General features: G+C 46.4%; 1 protein-coding gene across 1 annotated transcript in view; it reads right to left on the bottom strand.

Annotated features, from left to right (window-relative positions):
• Positions 1-1,383: 1,383 nt before the first annotated feature.
• Positions 1,384-25,058, bottom strand: part of LOC137341924 (adenosine receptor A2a-like) — a 48,118-nt gene continuing 24,443 nt past the window's right edge. The window contains exon 3 of the mRNA XM_068005430.1: positions 1,384-4,322. Coding sequence (XP_067861531.1) covers positions 3,398-4,322 — 925 coding nt within the window. The 3' untranslated portion in view covers positions 1,384-3,397. The remainder of the gene's footprint in view (positions 4,323-25,058) is intronic.

Raw genomic sequence — 25,058 nt, 5'->3', positions numbered from 1 at the left:
ATTAAGTTGAAAAAGACTATCTGGTCAGCATCTATCCATAAGCTGCCGATTGTACAGTCAGGTAGATCGAGTTATAAGTCCGCTCGATACAATCAGACATTAATGTTAAAAAAAAAAGAAACTGAATAAATAAATATCTGCTGTTGTTTTTCGTTGAAAGGTTTTTATTACTGACAATATACAGTGTGTCACCTTAAACCGCCAGCATAGTGAGGCTGGGATCCTGGGGGTTCGTAAGGCGCGAACCTCTCCACTACTCGCCTTCAAACAGCCACCCAACCTCAAACAGACCATCGTTCACAGCAAATTACCCAGCTTTCAGGAGAACAGCGTCCACAACACCACACAACCCTGCCACGGCAACCTCTGCAAGACATGCCAGATCATCGACACGGATACCACCATCACACAAGAGGACACCACCCACCAGGTACATGGTTATTACTCCTGTGACTCGGCCAACGTTGTCTACCTCATACGTTGCAGGAAAGGATGCCCCAGAGCATGGTACATTGGCGAGACCATGCAGACGCTGCGACAACGGATGAACGGACACCGCGCAACAATCGCCAGACAGGAGGGTTCCCTCCCAGTCGGGGAACACTTCAGCAGTCAAGGACATTCAGCCACCGATCTTCAGGTAAGCGTTCTCCAAGGCAGCCTTCGAGACACACGACAACGCAAAATCGTTGAGCAGAAATTGATAGCCAAGTTCCACACCCATGAGGATGGCCTCAACCGGGATCTTGGGTCCATGTCACGCTACACGTAACCCCACCAGTGAAAAAAAGCTATCTGTTTTTAATTCAACGGGTCATTTTCTGTCTTTCTCTTCCTTTCGGATGTTTCTCCCTCTCTCTCTCTCTGTTTTGTGTTCTGGCCGTTTGTATAGTTTGTATATTCGGTGGTCCTGTAGGTAACACCTCTCTGTCTGAACACTTTGATTGCCTTGACAACGGGCAGTTGGAATGATTATCTGTAATCACCAGGTATTGTTCTGTGATTTATAAATGCGATAGGTTCAAGGATTTCCTGACATTCACCTGAGGAAGGAGGAAGCCTCCGAAAGCTTGTGATTTTCAAATAAAATTGTTGGACTATAACTTGGTGTTGTAAGATTGTTTACATTTGTCTCTCCGCTTAGGCCCAGGGCCCCGCGCCTGCGCACTCCCACTCGCACCCACCTTATCAGCAGGACCGGCGCGGGCTGGAGAACGCTGAACCACCGAGGGCGTTTCGGCCGAGACCGAACACCGGGCTTCACTCCCCCCCCACCCCCCGTTCACTTTGCATCACCCCCCCCATTCACCCTGCTTCACCCTCCCCCCCCCCCCCCATTTACTCTGCTTCATCTCTCTTCCCTCCCCCCCCCAATTCACTCTGCTTCATCTCCCCCCCCATTCACTCTGCTTCGCCCCGCGGGTTCAGGAAATGTGAGTGACCTGCAGCCTCAGCTGTCAGTTAGAATTGTTTGCTCAACATAAACACTCCCTGATCTTCAAAGATAATGGAGCAAAGTTCCAGAATACTTGTCCAACCTACAACGTTGGCTGTTGCCTTCCGTAGACAACCCCCTCCCCGCAGTCATCTTTCAAACTACTGGCCCGTGGAGTTCTTGATCATCTCAGTCCCTACCTAGAATCTTCAATCCTATTCCTACACCGAGCAGCTGAAGGGTAAAGGATAGCGGCCAGAGAATGAATGGGGATTTGAGGGGAACTGGGAAATTCCATACATTGAACTGGCTGGGTTACTTCTGGAATTCAGAACAAACTTCTGGAAAATGAGTCTCAGTGACAGAAGATGGAACAGAAACCACAGGGCTGATTGGGATCAAACACAAGTAAGAACATGGTTCGGAACACTGGCTAGAACAAGGGCTCAGAACACGGGGGCGGGACTGGCCACAAGAAATTGGGAGATTTCCCGAGTGCTTCCGTGAATGGTTCCGTAGCATTGTATTATCCCCTCCCCCCGCAATAGAATCACAAAGTATTCTGCACCCTTTTCAGTGGAGCCAGTCCATCCCAGCCCACATTCATTGTTACCGGAGGGTCAACCAGTGCCTAGGGATCACACTCTAGTGCAAGTCACCACTTACAGGAGAGGAGAGAAAAGAAAAATTGGGAACAAGAACATTGTTCCTTCCTATCTTCTCTGTCTGAAGAATTTCTCTGCAATATCCACCACCGCTCCTCAAGCTAACTCCAGGCCTGGCCACAGAATGCATACTTCCAACAAAGCCACAGAAATTAAGCCATACAGAGCCAGAAGTACCACTTTTGATTCCCAGGCTAAGCTGAGTTAGCTAGCTGTACTCACCCGGGGCAGCAGTATTTGGCCTCAGTGCCCCAGAATTGCAGCTTGAACGTCTGGTCTGTGTGGCTCCTTGCTCATGAAGCCATCAGTGGAGCTAATAGGCAGGATTCTAAAGGATTGCCTCCTGGCACTGAGCTCTAGCAGAATTGGACTTGGAATAAATATGGGGGAAACTCACAAAGTTCCTTCCCTGAAATGGAGTGCGAGGTGCAAAAGCAGTAGAAGCTATGGTCTCTCAAAGGCTTCCTGGGCCTTGCTGCTCCCCATTAATGTCGAGTAAAAATTAATTCCAACAGGGTATGTTTTACTTTCTTAATTTTAAATCTGAGTTACTGAAATAAACAACAAAATCCAGCCCTTGTATGAGAATCTGCTAGTGCCCTAATTACTGAGAACTGTCTACAGTTTCCTCAGGAAGTTCTTACTGACCCTCAAAGATCATGGGTAACTTGGAATTGAGATCCAAAAGGGTTGATGTATTCACGATTAAAGTGCTATAGGCCATGTAGAAAGCTAACCCTCAAATACAAACGTCCCCCAGACGTGGCCTTAAAGGAGCTGACATGCATCGAGTGAATAGGCAGGACCACCGTGTCCCAACCCGGACTATGGACCATCCACTGAAACTGGACTTGTGTAAACACAACACACAACCCTACGTGGAACAGCTTACAGACAGGAAATTACAGTGTTCACCAGACTGGTATAAGAACACACACCAACTTATCTCAGGGTGAGGGCAGCGTACACTCCAGTTCTCCAACTAATGAGGAAGGATGAGAGAGAGACTGGCATTGCAGAGGAAGGTAAACACATTGTACAGTCAACTCGGGCACTGCAAGACTTACACTGAGTTGCTGTCAAATCTGCTATGGTGACCTCACCCTTAAGGCCTCAAATTGACCTCCACACACTTGTTTCTTTTTGCTCCATGGGAATGCTGTTTCTTTGTCTGTCTCTCTTTCTCTCTCTCTGTCCCTCTCTCTCTCTGTCTCTTGCTGTAGCTGCACCTTGGAATGACGTGCAACCCTTCTCCTTGCCGTTATGACAACAAGTAGGGACTTCATTTGGTTGCAGGTCAAGAGACTTCGGTTAGAGTCATGCAGGAAGTCTGTTGTAAAAAGGCCATGTTGAGGTGCACATCACAGCAGCTGCTGACCTGGTCCTCAAGTAAGTCTCCGTTTTGATCAAGAAGCTGTTCATTTTGATGAGCTCCTGGGATGGTCCCATTTGGCTGGAGATCCCTAATGTGCCCATTCTGATGAATATCTTTATCTACAACTTCAGTTTTCTCAACATCACAGGTATTAAGGCGATCTAAAGGATACCCATTGATATGAACATTTATACCCACTCCATTAGTGTGAATGGAGCTCCTTGTGTTCTGGTTTTTGAATGCCTGGTCCGTTTTCCTCAGGACATGCCTTTTCAGAATCTTCCGGAAGGTCTGGCGGAACTCCCTGATCCTGTACGCGTAAATTAAAGGGTTCACGACCGAGTTGGCATGTGACAGGATAATCGCAAAGTACATGATCCAGGCTGGCGGCCGACAGTTCCCGCAGAAGAGGTTGACACAATTTATAATGTGCAATGGCAGCCAGCAGACAGCGAAGAGTCCCACGATGATGGCCAAGGACTTGGCTGCGTGGACTTCCTTCTGGAGGGTGGACCTTGTCTTCTCCGTGTGGATGATTTTAAAATCCATTTGCTTGAGCTGATGGCGAGCAGCCATGAAGATCCTCAGGTAAATCCCAAACATTATAAGCAAGGGTATCAAGACACAGGCAAAGAAGTTATAATAGACCATATAGTCCATAGTGACCACCTCTTCAAACAGGCAGGAGACCATACCATCCCTGCACGTAATAGTCTCATTCATTTTCACTTTGTTGCAATTGGATTTATTCCAGCCGAGCATTGGAGTCAAGCCAATCATAAAGGACAGAACCCAACAGATACAGATGATTCCTCTCGCACGTTGACCAGTCACCAAGCTATTGTATCTGCAACAACAAGAAGGCCTTGTGTGAATTAATGCATTCTCATTATTATAGCAAACATTTAAACCGTACCTTTGAAGAGTAAAATCTACTGATCATAGATTTTTTAAAAATGAAATATTTCTTATTTGCTGATATTCTAAAGCTCCCTTTCCTGACAATTTTCAGCACTCCCAAAGGTGCAGGCCTCTTGCTGGGTACAGTTCCACAGTAGCTAACATCCTCCATGACCCTATCCGAGTGCTCATTCCTCGTGTCTGTTCCTGAACAGTGAGTGTTGCTGGGCTTCCTGAGTGCGAAGGGGGTCCACAGCTGAAGTCCTAATCTGTCCCCACCAGACACCCACACATGTGTACTCTGCAGGTATGGTCATTGGCTAATTTTAATCCTCCCTAGCCCAGTGGTGCTGAGAGCACTACCCCCACTACCAACGCCCAACACCGGTCAGCTAACTAAGCAGAGGTTAGAGATCAAAGCTGGACCTGGTCTGAATCAAATTTCTCTTTGCACTTGAGGGGACTTTCATTGGGGTTGTCCGTGGCCTTCATTCATTTTCCCTTGTGTTCTATCACCTCCATTCAAAGTATTGAGTACTCCACAGCATATGGAGTTGGGCCAATCCTTATTTGCACATGTATTTAAAGACTGATTGGACGCCTTGGATGGATACCTTCACTAATGTCAACAAACCATTTACAAGCTCGATAATGGTTTCATGTCAAACATGAAATCTAGAAATGATTAGTGGGTGATAGTAGCGGACTGGTGCCATGGCTCAGTGGGCTGTTTTAGTGGGGGTATTAAACCCGTAAATGCATGCAAAAGACAGAAAGAAAAGCCTTGCATTTATGTAGTGCTTTTCACGACCTCAGGACGTCTCAAAGCGCTTTGAAGACAACAAAGTACTTTTGATGTAGAGTAGTTCCTACTTGTAATGTAGGAAATGCGGCAGCCAATTTGCGCACAAAAAGATTCCACAAATAGCAATGTGATAATGATCAGATAATCTGTTTTACTGATGTTGGGTGAGGGATAAATATTGGTCAGGGCACCAGGAAAACTCTCCTGCTCTCCGAATCGTGCCACGGGATCTTTTATGTCCACCTGAGAGGGCAGACGGGGGCTCGGTTTAACGTCTCATCGGAAAGACGGCACCTCCGACAGTGCAGCACTCCCTCAGTACTGCACTGGAGTGTCAGCCTAGATTTTGTGCTCAAGTCTCGAGTGGGACTTGAACCCAGAGCCTTCTGACCCAAAGACGAGAGTGCTACCACCTCCAGGCCAATTGATTGTTAATAATTGGTATTTTATTTTTAACTGTGCATGAAATTCAGCCTTAATCAATGCCAAATAAAGGCTAGGTTTAGGGTAATCTGCTCGGCGTCGCAGCCAGCACCTTAAGGAAGTTTGCATAGGGCCTCTTCCAGGGGACAGTGTGAAGCCGAGGCCTCTTGTACAGTTGCTTAGAGTGAAGGGTTCTCAAAATTCCCACATTTTTCATATCATCAACGAGGATATGACTTTTGGAATTTTATTTGAAGACGTATCAACTGCTAGTTTTAATTGTAAACAATTTTACAACACCAAGTTATAGTCCAGCAATTTTATTTTAAATTCACAAGCTTTCGGAGATTTTCTCCTTCCTCAGGTAAATGTTTGTTTTAAAACATGGATCCCTGCAAGACATGCCTGGACTTGTTGCGACAGAGTGGATTGTTCCTGAAAACCAGACAATGAGAGTAGACAGAATACGCATTCTTCCCTTTAAAACAATCAACCCAGAGAAAGACTTCAGCTTACACAAAACTAAAGCACATCAAAACCTTGCATAAATTATCGCTACTAACTACTAAAAACAGGAAGCCAACAATCACCTGAAGAACACAAAGAACTAACCTTGTTTTGGGAATCAGATAAGAAATTCAAAAGTCAGTATAACTGGGGACCAGTTATGAAGCAGGGGGTTTTGGTTTTGGAGCAGGTTCTAAGCAGTTCAGCTTTAAAACAGCAGTTTTGAAGCAGCAAGAAGGCAGCCACAGCCCTGCACGAAGATCGTCCACCCACAACTGCGCCTCACCGCACCAACAGACTCTATCCAACTGAAGAACCTTCGCAGATTCCACAGACCAGGGCCACGTGGGGACGGCAGGGCCCAGAGGACACAAAGAGCGTACCCCAAAACTGCAACCGGCTCACCTGGCTGGATTTCGAACTGTCAAGGAACCCTGGTTTGGTGAGCATGATTCCTGACCTCTCCTAGTTCAATTTAGTTAGGTTTTGGGGGTGGGACAAGGGTAAGGGGATTAGTAGGGTGATTTTCCCTCGTTATGCTGTGTGTTCCCCATTCTTAACTAAGTGTACTTTGTATCTCAGTGTTATCCTAATGTTATAAGTTCATTTGTGATTTCAATAAACCCAGTTTCTTTTCTTGTACCAAAACCAGTTGTCTGCTGCATTTTTTGTCACAACCCCCAAATAAGTCCAAGGTCTAGAACCCGGGGAGTGGGAGCGATTCGGACCGCTCAGTAGTCAGAGGTGAAGCTGACACAGACCACCACCCCCTACAAGAGTGTGGAAGCCCTCAGCCGTGAGCTTGTGGTTATTGAGCAAATGCAGAAGCTGTAAGCTTTTCATCACTTGCTATCTGCAAACCTTTTCCTGTGCAGTTTTCACTCCGAGGCCTGTCCTTTCTCGTTGGACCTACTTCTCCTTCAGTGCAAACTTAACTTTCGCAAGGTAACACGTTAACCCTGCCCACGGGACAAGGAATAGACCCTTTTGGAAGCTTCGCCTGGAACTCTGTGCAAAACAGCCAAACTGATATACATATATAGTGCCTCCTCTGACCTCTTAAAAACATCTCAAAGCACTATTCATACGGTGCATTAATTTGAAGTGCAGTTAAAGGAGGAAACACAGCAGCCATTTTGTACACAGCAAGATCTCATGAACAGCAATGAGACAACGTATTTAATCTAATTTTTTTGGTGGCATTAGTTGAGGGAGGAATGTTGGCCTCCGCGGATACCAGGAGCAACAGCCTACATGACATGTTCAGCTCCTGGATTGAGACCTGAAGCTACAATCTTGTCACTCAGAGGTGAGTGTGCTACTGACAGAGCCAAGCTGGCATGCCCCAGATTTGATCCTGGGTCCTTGCTGAGCTACCTGATCTCAGTGGGTACAGTAGTTGGGTGCTGTAATTAGCCTCAGTGCTTCCAGATTAAGGAGGGAAAAATAAGAGTTCCTGCTTCTTATCACTAACCTGTGTGTGTGTGTGAGCGTGTGTGTGGATAGTGGGTTAGGATAGAATTTGTTCAGGTGTGACACATGCCACAGAAGAATAGCCTGTTGTCACTTACTATCTAGCCCCAGACATGAAGAACAGCCTCTACATATCAGCTTGGCTCAGTTGTAGCACTCTTGCCTTTGACTCAGAAGATTTTGGGTTCGAGTCCCACTCCAGAAACTTAGGGCTCGATATTAGCACCCGCAATGGGGTGCGTTCCTGGCGGGGGGGCTCTGAAAATCGGGGATTCCCGGGGCGGGTCGGGAGCCCGGCTCCAACCCGCCCACTTCCGGGTTCCCCAGTGACGAGCTGACGTGCGCGGACAGCCCCCGCATATGGGACTCCCGCCGGCAATTAAAGCCGGCGGGGTGCCACTTAAAGTATTTATTTAGGTATTTCAGGTCGTTTAGAGACCTGATTAAGGAGATATTTTACATGGGGTGGGATTTTACAAATAACTGGGACTGTTTCCCATACTGGGGGAAACACTCCCAGTTCAAATGGACGTGTTGCAGCCATCAGCCTGTGGCAGCTGCAAAGGTCCATTTGACAGGTGGCGGGGGGGTGGCGGAGACCCTCACTCATTGCAGGAGGCCACTCTGTCACTTTGGGCAAAGTTTGGCCTCCACCACCCTCCTCCTAACAAGAAAATTCACCAACTTGCACACTTACCCCGGTGTCCAGACACATGTACCTACCTTGCGGACCCCCTCAGATGTACATCTTCCAGATGGGGGCCGCCGTAGCTGCAGTCATGACTTCCTCGGTGGGCGAACAGCCTCACCGGCCACGCCGTCCACCTCTGACACGTGGAGTTCCACAACACAGTGCTGTGACACATCCACCTGCACAGCAGGAGGGAGGGCAACTGCAGAGAGAGATGTGTCGCAGAGGGCACTACCCTCGCCACAGGGTCCACAGACCGAGGCTCAGCTTCCTGGACCTCTCTGAGCAGCAGTGCACACGGAGGCTCAGAGTCACTCGACATGTAGTTGTGGACATCTGCAGCCTCCTTCATGCCGAGCTGCTCCCGGCTGGCCCGAGCACCATCTTCTTACCTGTCGCTGTCAAAGTCACCACTGCCCTCAACAACTTCTCCTTCGCATCCTTCCAGGGTGCCACCGGGGACATCGCCGACGTCTCAGTCGTCTGCACAAAAGAGCCCTGCAAATACACCTACACCCACTCTGCAGTGACACAATGGGTGGCATCAGGTGTGGGTCTTCATTGTGATCCTCAGGAAAGGGCATTATTGCACAAACCAGACAAGATTCGCAAAGACGTGGAAGTAGTGGTGCCAATATAATATGTGATGTGAGTTGCTCAGAAATTAAATATAAGTAAAAACCATGACAAACCCTCAAACACCCTTGTGCATCCCCTTCATGCTCACAACATGTTTGCCTTACGCTGCCTACTGCACATATGTGATGCATGCCCTGTGGCTGCAGCACAGGTAGTGGCAGGTTGAGTGAGGCTGACTGTGAAAGAGATGCACGAGAGGGTGAGTATGAGATAGAGCCATGAGATTGTATGAGGATTGGGTTGAGTGGTAGTGGCGGGATGAGTACTGGCGAGGTGAGTAAGTGCAGGTAAGACAAGGCTGAGCTTTGAGTGGGTGTGAGGGGTGATGTGACAGAGTAGTGTTGGCAGTGCAGAAGGAGATGTGGGGTGGGGGCAGTGATGTGGCAGATGGAGTGTAGGAGAATGAGTAAGTGTACTCACTTTGGCTGACCTACTGAGGTCATTGGAGCGCCTCCTGCACTGTATGCAGGTGCGCGATATGTTGGTGGTGCTGGTGACCTCCTCTGCCACCTCGAGCCAGGCCTTCTTGGTGGCAGAGGCAGGCCGCTTCCTCCCGCCCGCCGGGGGGAAGATCTCTGTCCTCCCCCTCCTCCTCACCCCATCCAATGATACCTGGAGTGAGGCATCATTAAACTGGGAGCAGCCTTCCCCCTGGGCTGCTCCATGCTGTAATTTTTCCTATTTCTTGCAGCATCAGTCAGTGGAGGACTGCCCCTTTAAATAGAGCTCCTCCAGCTGACAGACCTTACTGCGCATGCGCAGTCCCCCGACGCGCAGATCAGCAGTGGGGAACCCGGAAGAGCAGGTAAGTGGATCCAATTAGCCTGCGATTGCGCGCGGGGCAGACTAATTTCACCCGCCGTCCTGGTAATATCGAGCCCTTAGAATCATAGAAAGCTACAGTACAGAAGGAGGCCATTTGGCCCATCATGTCTGTGCTGGCCGAAAAAAAGCTATCCAGCTTAATCCCACTTTCCAGCACTTGGTCCTTAGCCCTGTAGATTAAGGCACTTCAAGTGGACGTCAAATACTTTTTAAGTGAGTTGAGGGTTTCTGCCTCTACCACCCTTTCAGGCAGTGAGTTCCAGACCCCCACCACCCTTTGGGTGAAAATATTTCTCCTCAGCTCCCCTCTAATCCTTCTACCAATTACTTTAAATCTATGCCCCCTGGTCAATGACCCCTCTGCTAAGGGAACTAGGTCCTCCCTACTCATTCTATCCAGTCCAGTCATAATTTTATATGCCTCAATTAAATCTCCCCTCTTCAGCACATAATCCAGGCTGACACTTCAATGTAGTACTGAGGGAGTGCTGCACTGTCAGAGGTGTGGTCCTTCAGATTGGAAGATAAAATGAGGCCCTGTCGGTCTGTTCAGCTGGATGTTAATAATAATCCCTTGCGACTATGCAAGGAGCAGGGAAGCTCTCTCCGTGTCTCGGCCACATTCCTCCTCCAGCCAAAAACGAACTGCTCATTCATCAGATAGCTAGCAGGAACTCCCTCCCCTACAGACAGCCAGCAGTATCTCCCATTCCCTACAGACGGCCAGCAGGATCTCCCATCCCCTACAGACGGCCAGCAGGATCTCCCATCCCCTACAGACGGCCAGCAGGATCTCCCATCCCCTACAGACGGCCAGCAGGATCTCCCATTCCCTACAGATGGCCAGCAGGATCTCCCATTCCCTACAGACAGCCAGCAAGATCTCCCATTCCCTACAGACAGCCAGCAGGATCTCCCATTCCCTACAGACAGCCAGCACGATCTCCCATCCCCTACAGACAGCCAGCAGGATCTCCCATTCCCTACAGACAGCCAGCACGATCTCCCATTCCCTACAGACAGCCAGCAGGATCTCTCCTCCCCCGCTACAGACAGCCAGCACGATCTCCCATTACCTGCAGGCAGACAGCAGGCTCTCCCATTCCCTATAGACAGCCAGCACGATCTCCCATTCCCTAGAGACAGCCAGCACGATCTCCCATTCCCTAGAGACAGCCAGCACGATCTCCCATTCCCTAGAGACAGCCAGCAGGATCTCTCCTCCCCCGCTACAGACAGCCAATGGGATCTCCCATTACCTGCAGGTAGACAGCAGGCTCTCCCATTCCCTATAGACAACCAGTAGGCTCTCCCATCCCCCGCGTGCAACCAGCAGGATCTCCCTTCCCCTTACAGACAGCCAGCAGGATCTCACTTCCCCCTATAAACAGCCAGCAGGATCTCCCTTCCCCCTATAAACAGCCAGCAGGATCTCCCTTCCCCCTATAAACAGCCAGCAGGATCTCCCACCCCCCGCGTGCAATCAACAGGATCTCCCATCCCCCGCACACAGCCAGCAGGCTCTCCCTTCCCTCGCAGTTGGTCTCCTTTCCCTCAGACAGTATTTTCTTCCTTCCCTTTTCTCTCCTGAAGGAGTTGGCTCACTGCCGGAATTGGATTGCCTTCCAGGATCTCACTGAAGGGGACATTCTTCATGTGTGAGTCTAGACAGTGAGGCCATTCGTCCAAGGGGCAGCATCATAACATAGCCCGATCCTGTCCACACTCTCACATACACACACTCTCACATAAACATGTACACTGTTGCACACGTCACACACACAAATACGTAGGCATTTACGTACAAACGCACAAACTCGTACACATATACGTACGTACAAACACACACATATATACACTTTCCTGTGGGCGGGCGGTCAGTGGCCGATTTCTCCTCCCCTCTCTTGGGACACTAATCAATTTTAGTTCCTCCTCTGCTCCCTGAGTGAGATCATTCAAAGGTTGTGTCTAATCAGCAGTGACATGCTATTGTACACTGTAGACATTATCTTGTCACAACAATTGTCAGATTGATGGGCTTGATCTTTGCCTCTGGCCTTCACTTGTCCAACACACACGCACTATTGCTAATTCAGTCACGTCAGAAATGCCTACAGCTATCTGAAGAAGCACAGCTCTACGGAAGTGGTGAGTAATCCTTCCTACCACACCACTGGACTACATACTCCAATTTATATACAGCACTTCCTCCCGACACCAAAATACAGTCCCCACTGTTAAAATGGCCCACGTTTAAATCGGGCAAATAGCACAAACCGCCATTACTGTTATTGTCAATTACAAAGTCACCTTTAAGCTAGCTCGCTGGCTATTTCAGGCAGCAACAGGTGTTCAGTGAGCCTTGCGATTACCTATTATATTTAAATCACCTCTAAGAGAGTCAGCCAACACTGAAGGTGTTTGAAGAAATTGTGAACACTGTGATTGACAAATACTAACGTAGGATTTCATATGCTATGGTAACATCCGAAAGCCATATTCATTTTTGATATTTCCCGATTTAAATAATTCCATGTCGAGAATTTATTGAGAGAATATAGAGGAACAAATTTGCAGGGAAATTACAGAGAGGTGCAAGAACCTCTCAAGAACCAAACGTAGTGATAATGGGGGACTTCAACTATCCTAATATAGACTGAGATAGTAATAGTGTAAAAGGCAAAGAGGGGGAAGAATTTCTGAAGTGTGTTCAGGAGAATTTTCTTGATCAGTATGTTTCCGGCCCAATGAGGAAGGAGGCATTGCCGGATCTGGTTCTGGGAAAGGAGGTGGGTCAAGTGGAGCAAGTGTCAGTGGGGGAACATTTAGGGAACAGTAATCGTAGTATCATAAGATTTAGATTAGTTGTGGAAAAGGACATGAAGCAATCTAGATTAAAAATACTTAATTGGAGGAGGGCCAATTTCAGTGGGTTGAGAACGGAGCTGGCCCGGGTAAATTAGAATCAAAGATTGGCAGGCAAAACTGTAATCGAACAACGGGCGGCCTTTAAAGAGGAGATGGTTCGGGTACAGTCTAGGTACATTCCCACGAGGGGGAAAGGTAGGGCAACTAAAACCAGAGCTCCCTGGATGACAAAGGAGGTAGAAGGTAAGATGAAGCAGAAAAAGGGGCCGTATGACAGATGTCAGTTTGACAATACAAGTGAGAACCAGGCCAAATATAGAAAGTACAGAGGGGAAGTGAAAAAGGAAATAAGAGGAGCAAAGAGAGAGTATGAGAATAGACTGGCAACTAACATAAAAGGGAATCCAAAAGTCTTGTATAGGCATATAAATAGTAAACGGGTAGTAAGAGGAGGGGTGGGCCCGTTTAGGGTCCAAAAAGGAGAACTACATTTGAAGGCAGAGAGCATGTCTGAGGTACTAAATGAGTAGTTTGCAGTTGTCTTTACCAAGGAAGAAAATGCTGCCAAAGTCACAGTAAAAGAGGAGGTAGTTGAGATACTGGATGGGCTAAAAATTGATAAAGAGGTGGTACTAGAAAGGCTAGCTGGACTTAAAAGTAGATAAGTCACCTGGTCTGGATTGGATGCATCCTAGGCTGCTGAGAGAAGTAAGGGTGGAAATTGCGGAGGTTCTGGCCATAATCTTCTAATCATCCTTAGATACGGGGGTGGTGCCAGAGGACTGGAGAATTTCAAATGTTACACCCTTGTTCAAAAAAGGGTGTAAGGATAAACCCAGCAACTACAGGCCAGTCAGTTTAACCTCAGTGGTGGGGAAGCGTTAAGAAACGATAATCCAGGACAGAATTAATAGTCACTTGGACAAGTGTGGATTAATGCAGGAAAGCCAGCATGGAATTATTAAAGGCAAATCGTATTTAACTAACTTGATTGAGTTTTTCGATGAGGTAACTGAGAGGTTTGATGAGGGCTTTGCTGTTCATATGGTGCATATGGACTTCCAAAAGACGTTTGATAAAGTGCCACATAATAGGCTTATCAGCAAAGTTGAAGCCCATGGAATAAAAGGGACAGTGGCAGCATGGATACGAAATTGGCTAAGTGACAGGAAACAGAGTAGTGGTGAATGGCTGTATTTCAGACTGGAGGAAGTTATACAGTGGTGTTCCCCAGGGATTGGTACTAGGACCACTGCTTTTCTTGATATATATTAATGACTTGGGCTTGGGTGTACAGGGCACAATTTCCAAATTTGCAGATGACACAAAACTTGAAAGTGTAGTGATCAGTGAGGAGGATAGTGAAAGACTTCAAGAGGACATAGACAGGCTGGTGGAATGAGTGGACATGTGGCAGATGAAATTTAACGCAGAGAAGTGCGAAGTGATACATTTTAGTAGAAAGAATGAGGAGAGGCAATATAAATTAAAGGGTACAATTCTAAAAGGGGTGCAGGAACAGAGACACCTGGAGGTATATGTGCATAAATCCTTGAAGCTGGCAGGACAGGTTGAGAAAACGGTTAAAAAAGTATACGGGATCCTGTGCTTTATAAACAGAGGCATAGAGTACAAAAGTAAGGAGGTTATGATGAACCTTTATAAAACACTGGTTTGGCCACAACTGGAGTATTGTGTCCAATTCTGGGACTGCACTTTAGAAAGGATGTGAAGGCCTTAGAGAGGGTGCAGAAAAGATTTACTAGAATGGTTCCAGGGATGAGGGACTTAATTTAATTGGATAGACTGAAGAACATAAGAAATAGGAGCAGGAGTAGGCCATACGGCCCCTCGAGCCTGCTCCGCCATTCAGTCAGATCATGGCTGATCTTCGACCTCAACTCCACTTTCCCGCCCGATCCCCATATCCCTCGATTCCCCTAGAGTCCAAAAATCTATTCGTCTCAACCTTGAATATACTCAATGACTCAGCATCCACAGCCCTCTGGGGTAGAGAATTCCAAAGATTCACAACCCTTTGAGGGAAGAATTTGAATGGCCGACCCCTTATCCTGCGACTGTGCCTCCGAGTTCTAGACTCTCTAACCAGGGGAAACAATCTCTCAGCATCTACCCTGTCACACCCTCTCAGAATCTTATATGTTTTAATGAGATCACCACTCATTCTACTAAACTCCAGAGAGTATAGGCCCTTTCTACTCAACCTCTCTTCATAGAACAACCCTCTCATCTCAGGAATCAATCTAGTGAACCTTTGTTGCACTGCCTCTAAGGCAAGTATATCCTTCCTTAGATAAGGAGACTAAAACTGTACGTAGTACTCCAGGTGAGGTCTCACTAAAGCCCTTTACAATTGTAGTAAGACTTCCCTACTCTTGTACTCCAACCCGCTTGCAATAAAGGCCAGCATTCAATTTGGTTTCCTAATTGCTTGCTGTACCTGCATGCTATCTTTTTGTGTTTCTTGTATGAGGACACCCAAGTCTCTCTGAACACCAACATTTAATAGTTTCTCACCATTTAAAAAAATTCTGTTTTTCTATTCTTCCTACCAAAGTGAATAACCTCAAATTTCCCACATTATACTCCATCTGTCACCTTCTTGCCCACCCACTTAACCTGTCTATATCCCTTTGGAGACTCTGTGTCCTCCTCACAGCTTACTTTCCCACTTAGCTTAGTATCATCAGCAAACTTGGATACATTACACTCAGTCCTTTCATCTAAGTCACTAATATAGATTGTAAATAGCTGTGGCCCAACCTGAACATGACCCCTTTATCCCTATGCTCTGTTTTCTGTCCATTAACCAATCCTCTATCCATGAAAGTGGAGTCACAGGTGGATAGGGTGGTGAAGAAGGCATTCAGCATGCTTGGTTTCATTGGTCAGAACATTGAATGCAGGAGTTGGGATGTCTTGTTGAAGTTGTACAGGGCATTGGTGAGGCCACACTTGGAGTACTGTGTACAGTTCTGGTCACCCTATTATAGAAAGGATATTATTAAACTAGAAAGAGTGCAGAAAAGATTTACTAGGATGCTACCGGGACTTGATGGTTTGACTTACAGGGAGAGGTTAGACAGACTGGGACTTTATTCCCTGGAGAGTAGGAGGTTAAGGGGTGATCTTATAGAAGTCTATAAAATAATGAGGGGCATAGATAAGGTCGATAGTCAAAATCTTTTCCCAAAGGTAGGGGAGTCTATAACGAGGGGGCACAGATTTAAGGTGAGAGGGGAGAGATACAAAAGGATCCAGAGGGGCAATTTTTTCACTCAAAGGGTGGTGAGTGTCTGGAACGAGCTGCCAGAGGCAGTAGTAGAGGCGGGTACAATTTTGTCTTTTAAAAAGCATTTGGACAGTTACATGGGGAAGATGGGTATCGAGGGATATGGGCCAAGTGCAGGCAATTGGGACTAGCTTAGTGGTATAAACTGGGCGACATGGACATGTTGGGCCGAAGGGCCTGTTTCCATGTTGTAACTTCTATGATTCTATGATTCTATATTACCCCCAACCCATGAGCCCTTATTTTGTGTAACAACCTTTTATGTGGCACTTTATCGAATGCCTTTTGAAAATCCAAATATACTACATCCACTGGTTCCCCTTTATCTACCGTGCTAGTTACATCCTCAAAAATCTTTAATAAATTTGTCAAGCACTATTTCCCTTTGATAAAACCATGTTGACTCTGCCTAATCATATTATGATTTTCTAAGTGCCCTGTTACCACTTCCTTAATAATGGATTCCAGCATTTTCCCGACGACTGATGTCACGCTAACTGGCCTGTAGTTCCCTGTCTTCTCTCTCCCTCCTTACTTGAATAGCGGGGTTACATTTGCTACCCTCCAATCCACAGGGACCGTTCTAGAATTGAGGGAATTTTAGGAGATCAGAACCAATGCATCCACTATCTCTGTAGCACCTCTTTTACAGCCCTTGGATATAGGCCATCAGGTCCAGGGGATTTATCGGCTTTTAGTCCCATTAGTTTCTCAAGTACTTTTTCTCTACTGATATTAATTACTTTAAGTTCCTCACTCTCATTAGAGCCTTGGTTCCCCACTATTTCTGGTATGTTTTTTGTGTCTTCTACTGTGAAGACAGATACAAAATATTTTTTTTTTAACGTATCTGCCATTTCCTGATTCCCCATTATAATTTCTCCAGTCTCAGCCTCTAAGGACCAACGTTTACTTTTGCTACTCTCTTCCTTTTTACATACTTGTAGAAGCTCTTACAATCCATTTTTATATTTACACTCATATTCTATCAATTTTTTGGTCAACCTTTGCTGGTTTCTGAAACTCTCCCAATCCTCAGGCTTACTGCTCTTCTTGGCAACATTACAGACCTCTGAACGTGTGAAGTATCACATGTTAACACACATGTTCTGTGGCAGATTGCTGTCGTTCTCAGGCAATCAAATATCACAAAGCTCTTTGAGAGAAAAATAAGGATAAAGTGGCTGGCACCAGGTACTACACAGTATAGCTAAGCCGATGATAGCTTTACCCAACTCCTGTACCCCAGCAGAGAGTACACACCGAGAGCACACGAGCCAATCAAAGCCCTCACTGAGCAAACACGTGTGGTACTAACGAATCGCTTCAGACGCTCAGACCATTTGGGTTGGGAGGGGCCAGGGAACTTAGATTCTGTCCCAGGGAAGGCAATGTAAAGTTAAACAGAATGAGGAACAGCAGCAAAGCCCAGGATAAGGGTGGGCAACATTTAAATGTACGAGGGCCTCATCAACCACTTATAGTGGGCTCTGTAACTGGACAACAATTGGGCACATAAGCAACTGCTGGCTATTTGCCAAGAACTGAATATCTTCAATTGCCTTTTTTTAAAAAAATGCTGGACAATCCACACTTTCCTTTGGACAAAATCAAAGAATGACAAACTGCAAGATGTAGTAAAGATGCACAAATTTTATTATCTTTGAGTGCGTGTGATGTTCATGTTCAGTGTGTTCGGAGTCGTGAACTTCTTGTGTCATCTTGTATAGGTGTCCTGCTCCTGGGCCCAGGAGATGGAGTGTTAACTCCCCCTAATGAACCTGTGTCAGTGCAAGGAGTCTCCTTTGTTTGAGGTGGCACCTCTGGTCACTTGTACAGAGCTACAGAACAGGCACAGATGTGAATGGCAACCACTGTTCCTGTTGGCATGGCCAAACAGCACATCCTTATCATGCCTGCTGATCTCTCTGAGCGAAGAGCACCATGATGCAGTGAGCTCTCCAAATCTCTCCCTCACAGTCCTCTGCAAGCATGTTCTGCCTGCTTCATCCATCCATCCTATCTGTACCTCGTTTACTGCCTTTTACAATGGAGACACTGCGTGCTCCATATGGCCATATGTCCTAACATTCCCCACTAATAGTTGGCATCCTGAATCAATTCAGAATGAGGCAGGCAACACCTCGGACCTGCACCCTGCACCTACTCGCTCCTCATGGACTCCTGCCTGTGCTAGCTCACCGCTGCTGCATGCTTCACCCTCTTATTCCTTAACTACACCACGATATCATTTGTCACGAGATGTCTGTATCTGGGACCAGGGTGGAGGCCGTTAGGGTTTTGTCAGCTGGTTTCTCAGGCTGCGCGTTTACAACCACTTGGTCCTCCTGGCTCTGTAAAGAGAGCAGACGGAATGTTACGAGTACATGAGCACGCTTGTATACTTGTACATTGCATTATATGGACTCTTGCGTATGTGTACGTGTATATTGATATATGGTGGTTAATATGCTCCATGCAATTGGTTTGCCCAAGCTCGCAAGCCTTAAGGGAATCTCACTCCTTGAGTTCCAGAATTCTGTGGTTAATTGTTTTTTTCCTGGGAGGAGCCACGAGTGGTGGAACTCCTCAGTCTCGTATTAGGTGAGAGTTTTGATGTTACACATCAGAATGATCTCATTCTGTGCTGTATGATCCTAGTTAAAGATTTTAATCCATGCTGCTCTGATCATTGAATCATAGGAAATAGGAGCAGCATGGATTGAAATCTTTAGCTAGAATCATACAGCACAGAATGAGATCATTCGGCCCATCATACCCATGCTGGCTCTTTGAAAGAGCTATCTAATTAGTCCCACACCCCTGCTCTTTCCCCATAACCTTGCAAATCTTTCCTTTTCAAGTATTTATCCAATTCTCTTTTGAAAGTTACTACTGAATCTGGTTCCACCACCCTTTCAGGCAGTGTATTCTAGATAATTTTCTCTTCATCTCCCCTCTGGTTCTTTTGCCCGTTATCTTAAATCTTTGTCCTCTGGTTAACGACCCTCCTGCCACTGGAAACAGTTTCTCCCTATCTACTCTATCAAAACCCTTCATAATTTTGAACACCTCTATTAAATCTCTCCTTAGACCAGACAGTTAAGGGGAACATCCCAGCGTCTCTAGTCTCTCCACATAACTGAAGTCTCTCACCCTAGACTTCACTTGATTGCCATATATGGCCTTCATCTCCATATCAGTCCTTTGCTGCTACTTTACAACAATAGTTCTGCCTTACCTTGGTGCTCATATTCAAACCACGACTCTTCTCCTGGACTCCTACCCGTTCCTAACGATGGCTGGACCTGAGTGCATATGCTCTCTGCTGGTTTGCCAGGTTTTTTAATATTTTGTCTCTGCAGCAGATTGTTCCTCATGTCTCTCAATGATATGAGACACACGACCATCATGGCCCTGTCAGTAAAATGAACGTTTCGATTTTGCCACAGTGCCACTTGTCCAAATTCTGTGCAATCCAGATACACTGGTTAAATTGCTCATCGGCTGATTAAGAAATATGAAAGATCCCTTTTTACAGCTGCGTTGTGTGCCGTTTCCCATCATTCCTGCTAATGAAAACGAGTTGCACAAAAGCAGCCACTGCAAGCTCCCTCTCATCCGCCATTTTGAACTCGCTGTCACATGGAGTGGTTGTAACAGATAGCATTGACACATTTAAGGGGAGGCTTGATGCATTCGTGAGGGAAAAGTGAGGGCTACGAGGGGCAGGGTGGGAAAAGGTAATTCGAGTGGGAGGAGGCTCGTGTGGAGTATAAACATTAGCTGCTTGTCAGACATCCAGTATCGGATGAGGAGAAATTTCCAGTGTCTTTGGCCCCCGCCACAAACTCCGTTCTCTAGCCACCAACTCTGTCCCGCCCCCTGGTCACTGTCTGAGGCCGAACCAGAGCGTTTGCAATCTTGGCCCCCTATTTGACCCTGAGCTGAGCTGCGAACCTATATCCTCTCCATCATCAAGACTGTCTCCCTCCAGCTCCGTAAGATCGCCCGTCTTCGCCTCTGCCTCAGCTCATCTGCAGCTGAAACCCTCATTCATGCCTTTGTTAGCTCTAGACTCGACTATTCCAATTCTCTAGAGGCTACCCTCCCACCCTTTCACCCTCTGTAAACTTGAGCTCATCCAAAACTCTGCTGCCTGTATCTTAACTCGCACCAACTCCCATTCACTCATCACCCTTGTGCTCGCTGACCTGCATTAGCTCCCGGTCCGGGAACGTCTTGATTTTAAAATTCTCATCCTTGTTTTCAAATCCCTCCATGGCCTCGCTGCTCCCTATCTCTGAAATCTCCTCCAGCCCTACAACCCTCCGAGATCTCTGCGCCCCTCCAATTCTAGCCTCTTGCGCTTCACCGATTTTAACCGCTGCACCATTGGCGGCCATGCCTTCGGCTGCCTAGACTCTAAACTCTGGAATTCCCTCCCTAACCCTCTCTGCCTCCTTTAAGTTGCTCCTTAAAACCTACCTCTTTGACCAAGCTTTTGGTCACCTGACCTAAAATCTCCTTATGTGGCTTGGTGTTAAATTTTGTTTGATAATCGCTCCTGTGAAGCGCCTTGGGTTGTTTTACTTTGTTAAAGACACTATATAAATGCAAGTTGTTGTTGTGGTAAATCAGTTAGGCTGAATGGCCTGTTTCTATGCTGTAGATTCTATGTAATTGACGTTTGTCATTAAAATCCACAATAAACAGGGTTACTAACTTTTCAAAAAATAATATAGTCACTAAGATAAAGAATGTGCGTTTATATAGCTCCTTTCACATCCTCAGGAGATCCCAAAGCACTTCACAGCCAATGAAATATTTTTGTAGTCACTGTTGTAATGTAGGAATCGTGGCAGGCAATTTGTGCACAGCAAGCTCCCACAAACAGCAATGAGATAATGACCGGATAATCTGCTTTTGGTGGTGTTAGTTGAGGGATAAATATTGACCAGGACACCGGGAAAACTCTCCTGCTCTTCTTCGAATAGTGCCATGGGATCATTTACATCAATCCGAGAAGGCAGACGGGGCCTCATCCAAAAGAAGGCACTTCCGACAGTGCAGCACTCACTCAGTGTTGCACCTAGAGACTTGAACCCACAACCTTCCAACTCAGAGCCGAGAGTGACACCAACTGAACCAAGTTGAAAGATTAGAAACAGAACCTTTGAATAGAGGCCGTGATGTGGAAAGCTGCCTCTGGTTTGCTCTTTTTGTACATACTGTGTGCTGGAGATGTGGGTTCTGGAGTTGTGCAATTCTTCAGACAAGCAAGAATCATGATTTCAGTAAGAGATAAAAACTGGGCCACAATTTCAGCACCACAAATAAGTTTCTTCCCTACGGTCTGCTTGTATTTTTTCCCCTCCTATTTCTCCGCAAGGCTGTTTATAGAGGATTTTGTGGCAGGGAAAAAGCCCACGAAATGGCAAAGTGAGCCAATGGAATAAATCTGTGTGTTATAGAAACATAGAAAATAGGAGGAATTGGCCATTCGGCCCTTCGAGCCTGCTCCGCCATTCAGTATGATCATGGCTGATCCTCTATCTCAATACCATATTCCCGCTCTCTCCCCATACCCCTTGATGCCTTCTGTTCTAGAAATCTATCTATCTCCTTCTTAAATATATTCAGTGACTTGGCCTCCACAGCCTTCTGTGGTAGAGAATTCCACAGGTTCACCACCCTCAGAGTGAAGAATCATAGAAGGTTACAGCACGGAAGGAGGCCATTCAGCCCATCGAGTCCGCACCGGCTCTATGCATGAGCAATCCAGCTAGTCCCAGTGCCCCGCCATATCCCCGTAGCCCTGCACATTTTGTCATTTCAAGTACTTATCCAGTTCTCTTTTGAAGGCCATGTTTGAATCTGCCTCCACCACTCCCTCGGGCAGTGCATTCCAGATCCTAACCACTCCAGCCCGTGTGTGACACACTCCAGCCCGTGTGTTATCCTGCGCGTCTCACACTCCAGCCCGTGTGTGACACACTCCAGCCCGTGTGTTATCCTGCGCGTCTCACACTCCAGCCCGTGTGTTATCCTGCGCGTCTCACACTCCAGCCCGTGTGTGACACACTCCAGCCCGTGTGTTATCCTGCGCGTCTCACACTCCAGCCCGTGTGTTATCCTGCGCGTCTCACACTCCAGCCCGTGTGTGACACACTCCAGCCCGTGTGTTATCCTGCGCGTCTCACACTCCAGCCCGTGTGTTATCCTGCGCGTCTCACACTCCAGCCCGTGTGTTATCCTGCGCGTCTCACACTCCAGCCCGTGTGTTATCCTGCGCGTCTCACACTCCAGCCCGTGTGTTAGAACTACAAACAAACCCGAGTCCACAGCCAAGGCTCCAGGTGTCAGTGCAATTTGTACTGAAATGAATGGGGATTGACCCCAAATTCATTGTATTGTCACTCAGGTTATTCTGTGCGATTGGTATCAAGAAACTGCATGAAAATTTGCACCTTGATTAGATTCTAGCCTGTAACTCATTCCTGAGTATGGTGTTCTATATATAAATCACCTGAACTCTTCGATTAGACTCTAGCCTGTAACTCAGTCCCGGGTAGCGAGGAGGATAGCCTCAGTCTGCAGGACGATATAGATGGGTTGGTCAGATGGGCGGAACAGTGGCAAATGGAATTTAACCCGGAAAAGTGTGAGGTGATGCACTTTGGAGGGACTAACAAGGCAAGGGAATACACAATGAATGGGAGGACCCTAGGCAAGACAGAGGGTCAGAGGGATCTTGGTGTGCAAGTTCACAGATCCCTGAAGGCGGCGGAACAGGTAGATAAGGTGGTAAAGAAGGCATATGGGATACTTGCCTTTATTAGCCGAGGCATAGAATATAAGAGCAAGGAGGTTATGATGGAGCTGTATAAAACACTGGTTAGGCCACAGCTGGAGTACTGTGTGCAGTTCTGGTCGCCACACTACAGGAAGGATGTGATCGCTTTGGAGAGGGTGCAGAGGAGATTCACCAGGATGTTACCAGGGCTGGAGCGCTTCAGCTATGATGAGAGACTGGGAAGATTGGGTTTGTTTTCCTTGGAGCAGAGGAGGCTGAGGGGGGACATGATTGAGGTGTATAAAATTATGAGGGGCACAGATAGGATGGATACTAAGGAGCTTTTTCCCTTCGTTGAGGGTTCTATAACAAGGGGACATAGATTCAAGGTAAAAGGCGGGAGGTTTAGAGGGGATTTGAGAAAGAACTTTTTCACCCAGAGGGTGGTTGGAGTCTGGAACTCACTGCCTGAAAGGGTTGTGGAGGCAGGAACCCTCACAACATTCAAGAAGCATTTGGATGAGCACTTGAAATGCCATAGCATACAAGGCTACGGACCAAATGCTGGAATATGGGATTAGAGTAGACAGGGCTTGATGGCCGGCGCGGACACGATGGGCCGAAGGGCCTCTATCCGTGCTGTATAACTCTATGACTCTATGACTCTAACTTTATCTGTTATTTGATGTATAAACCATCGACATCTGTATCAGACAAATCGGTTATCTCTATCCCATTCTACTTCCTTACTGAGCACTCAATAATCGCGTTGACCCATAAATACAATTGAAAACATGATAAACAATAGCCTAGGGCTTCAGCAGTAGAGTTTTGAATTTTTTTTTTAAAAAAAGGTAACCTGCATTTCACTACAAATTAAATTATTTAGTAGCAAATGCTCTGCATTGTCACAGCCCTTAAAGTAAAATAGTGCCATCTAAATTTACAGTGGAAGTTTTTTTATTCAATGGCAAGTCTTTTCTTTAAGAAAAAGTAATACTGTCCCTCAGGTAAAAAGACTTACAGTGTAGCCAAAAAGAGTAGTAAGCCTGAGGATTGGGAGGGTTTTAGACATCAGCAAAGGATGACCAAGAAAGATGTGATTGCACTAGAGAGGGTACAGAGGAGATTTACAAGGAAGTTGCCAGGACTGGAGAATTTTAGCTACGGAGAAAGATAGGATAGGCTGGGGTTGTTTTCTTTGGAACAAAGAAGGCTGAGGGGAGATTTAATTGAGGTGTATAAAATTATGAGGGGCTTAGATAGAGTGGATAGGAAGGACCTATTTACCTTAGCAGAGGGGTCAATAACCAAGGGGCATAGATTTAAAGTAATTGGTAGAAGGATTAGAGGGGAGCTGAGGAGAAATTCTGGAACTCATTGCCAGAAAGGGTGGTAGAGGCAGAAACCCTCATCACATTTAAAAAGTACTTGGATATGCACTTGAAGTGCCGTAACCTACAAGGCTATGGACCAAGCGCTAGAAAGTGGGATTAGGCACAGACACGATGGACTGAATGGCCTCTTTCTGTGCCACAAATTTCTATGAAATTGATAAAGAGGTTGAAAATTGAATATGAGAGTAAACGAGCAAGAAATATAAAAACAGATTGTAAGAGCTTCTACAAGTATGTAAAAAGGAAGAGATTAGCAAAAGTAAACGTGGATCCCTTAGAGGCACAGACAGGAGAAATTATAATGGGGAATAAGGAAATGGTGGGGATGTTAAACAAATATTTTGTATCTGTCTTCACAGTAGAAGACACAAAAAACATACCGGAAATAGGGAACCAAGGGTATAATGAGAGTGAGGAACTTAAAAGTAATTAAGATTAGTAAAGAAAAAGTACTGGAGAAATTAATGGGACTAAAAGCTGACAAATCCCCTGGCCCTGTTGGCCTACACAGAGATAGTGGATGCATTGGTTTTGATCTTCCAGAATTCCCTAGATTCTAGAACGGGTCCCCATGGATTGGAAGGTAGCAAATGTAAACTCGCTATTCAAGAAAGGAGGGAAGAGAGAAAACAGGGAACTATAGACCAGTTAGCCTGACATCAGTACTAGGGAAAATGCTAGAATCTATTATCAAGGACATAGTAACAGGGCACTTAGAAAATCATAATATGATTAGGCAGAGTCAACACAGTTTGATGAAAGGGAAATTGTGTTTGACAAATCTATTAGAATTTTTTGAGGTGTAATTAACAGACTGGATAACTGGGAACCAGTGGATGTAGTATATTTGGATTTTCAAAAGGCATTCGATAAGTTGCCACACAAGAGGTTGTTACACAAGATTAGGGCTCATGGGATTGTACGCAATATTCAAGCTGTGGCTTAA

Source organism: Heptranchias perlo, chromosome 25, assembly GCF_035084215.1.
Source record: "Heptranchias perlo isolate sHepPer1 chromosome 25, sHepPer1.hap1, whole genome shotgun sequence".
Lineage (NCBI taxonomy): Eukaryota > Metazoa > Chordata > Chondrichthyes > Hexanchiformes > Hexanchidae > Heptranchias > Heptranchias perlo.
Note: the sequence above shows the minus strand (reverse complement) of the source record. Positions and strands in the feature narration are given on the sequence as shown.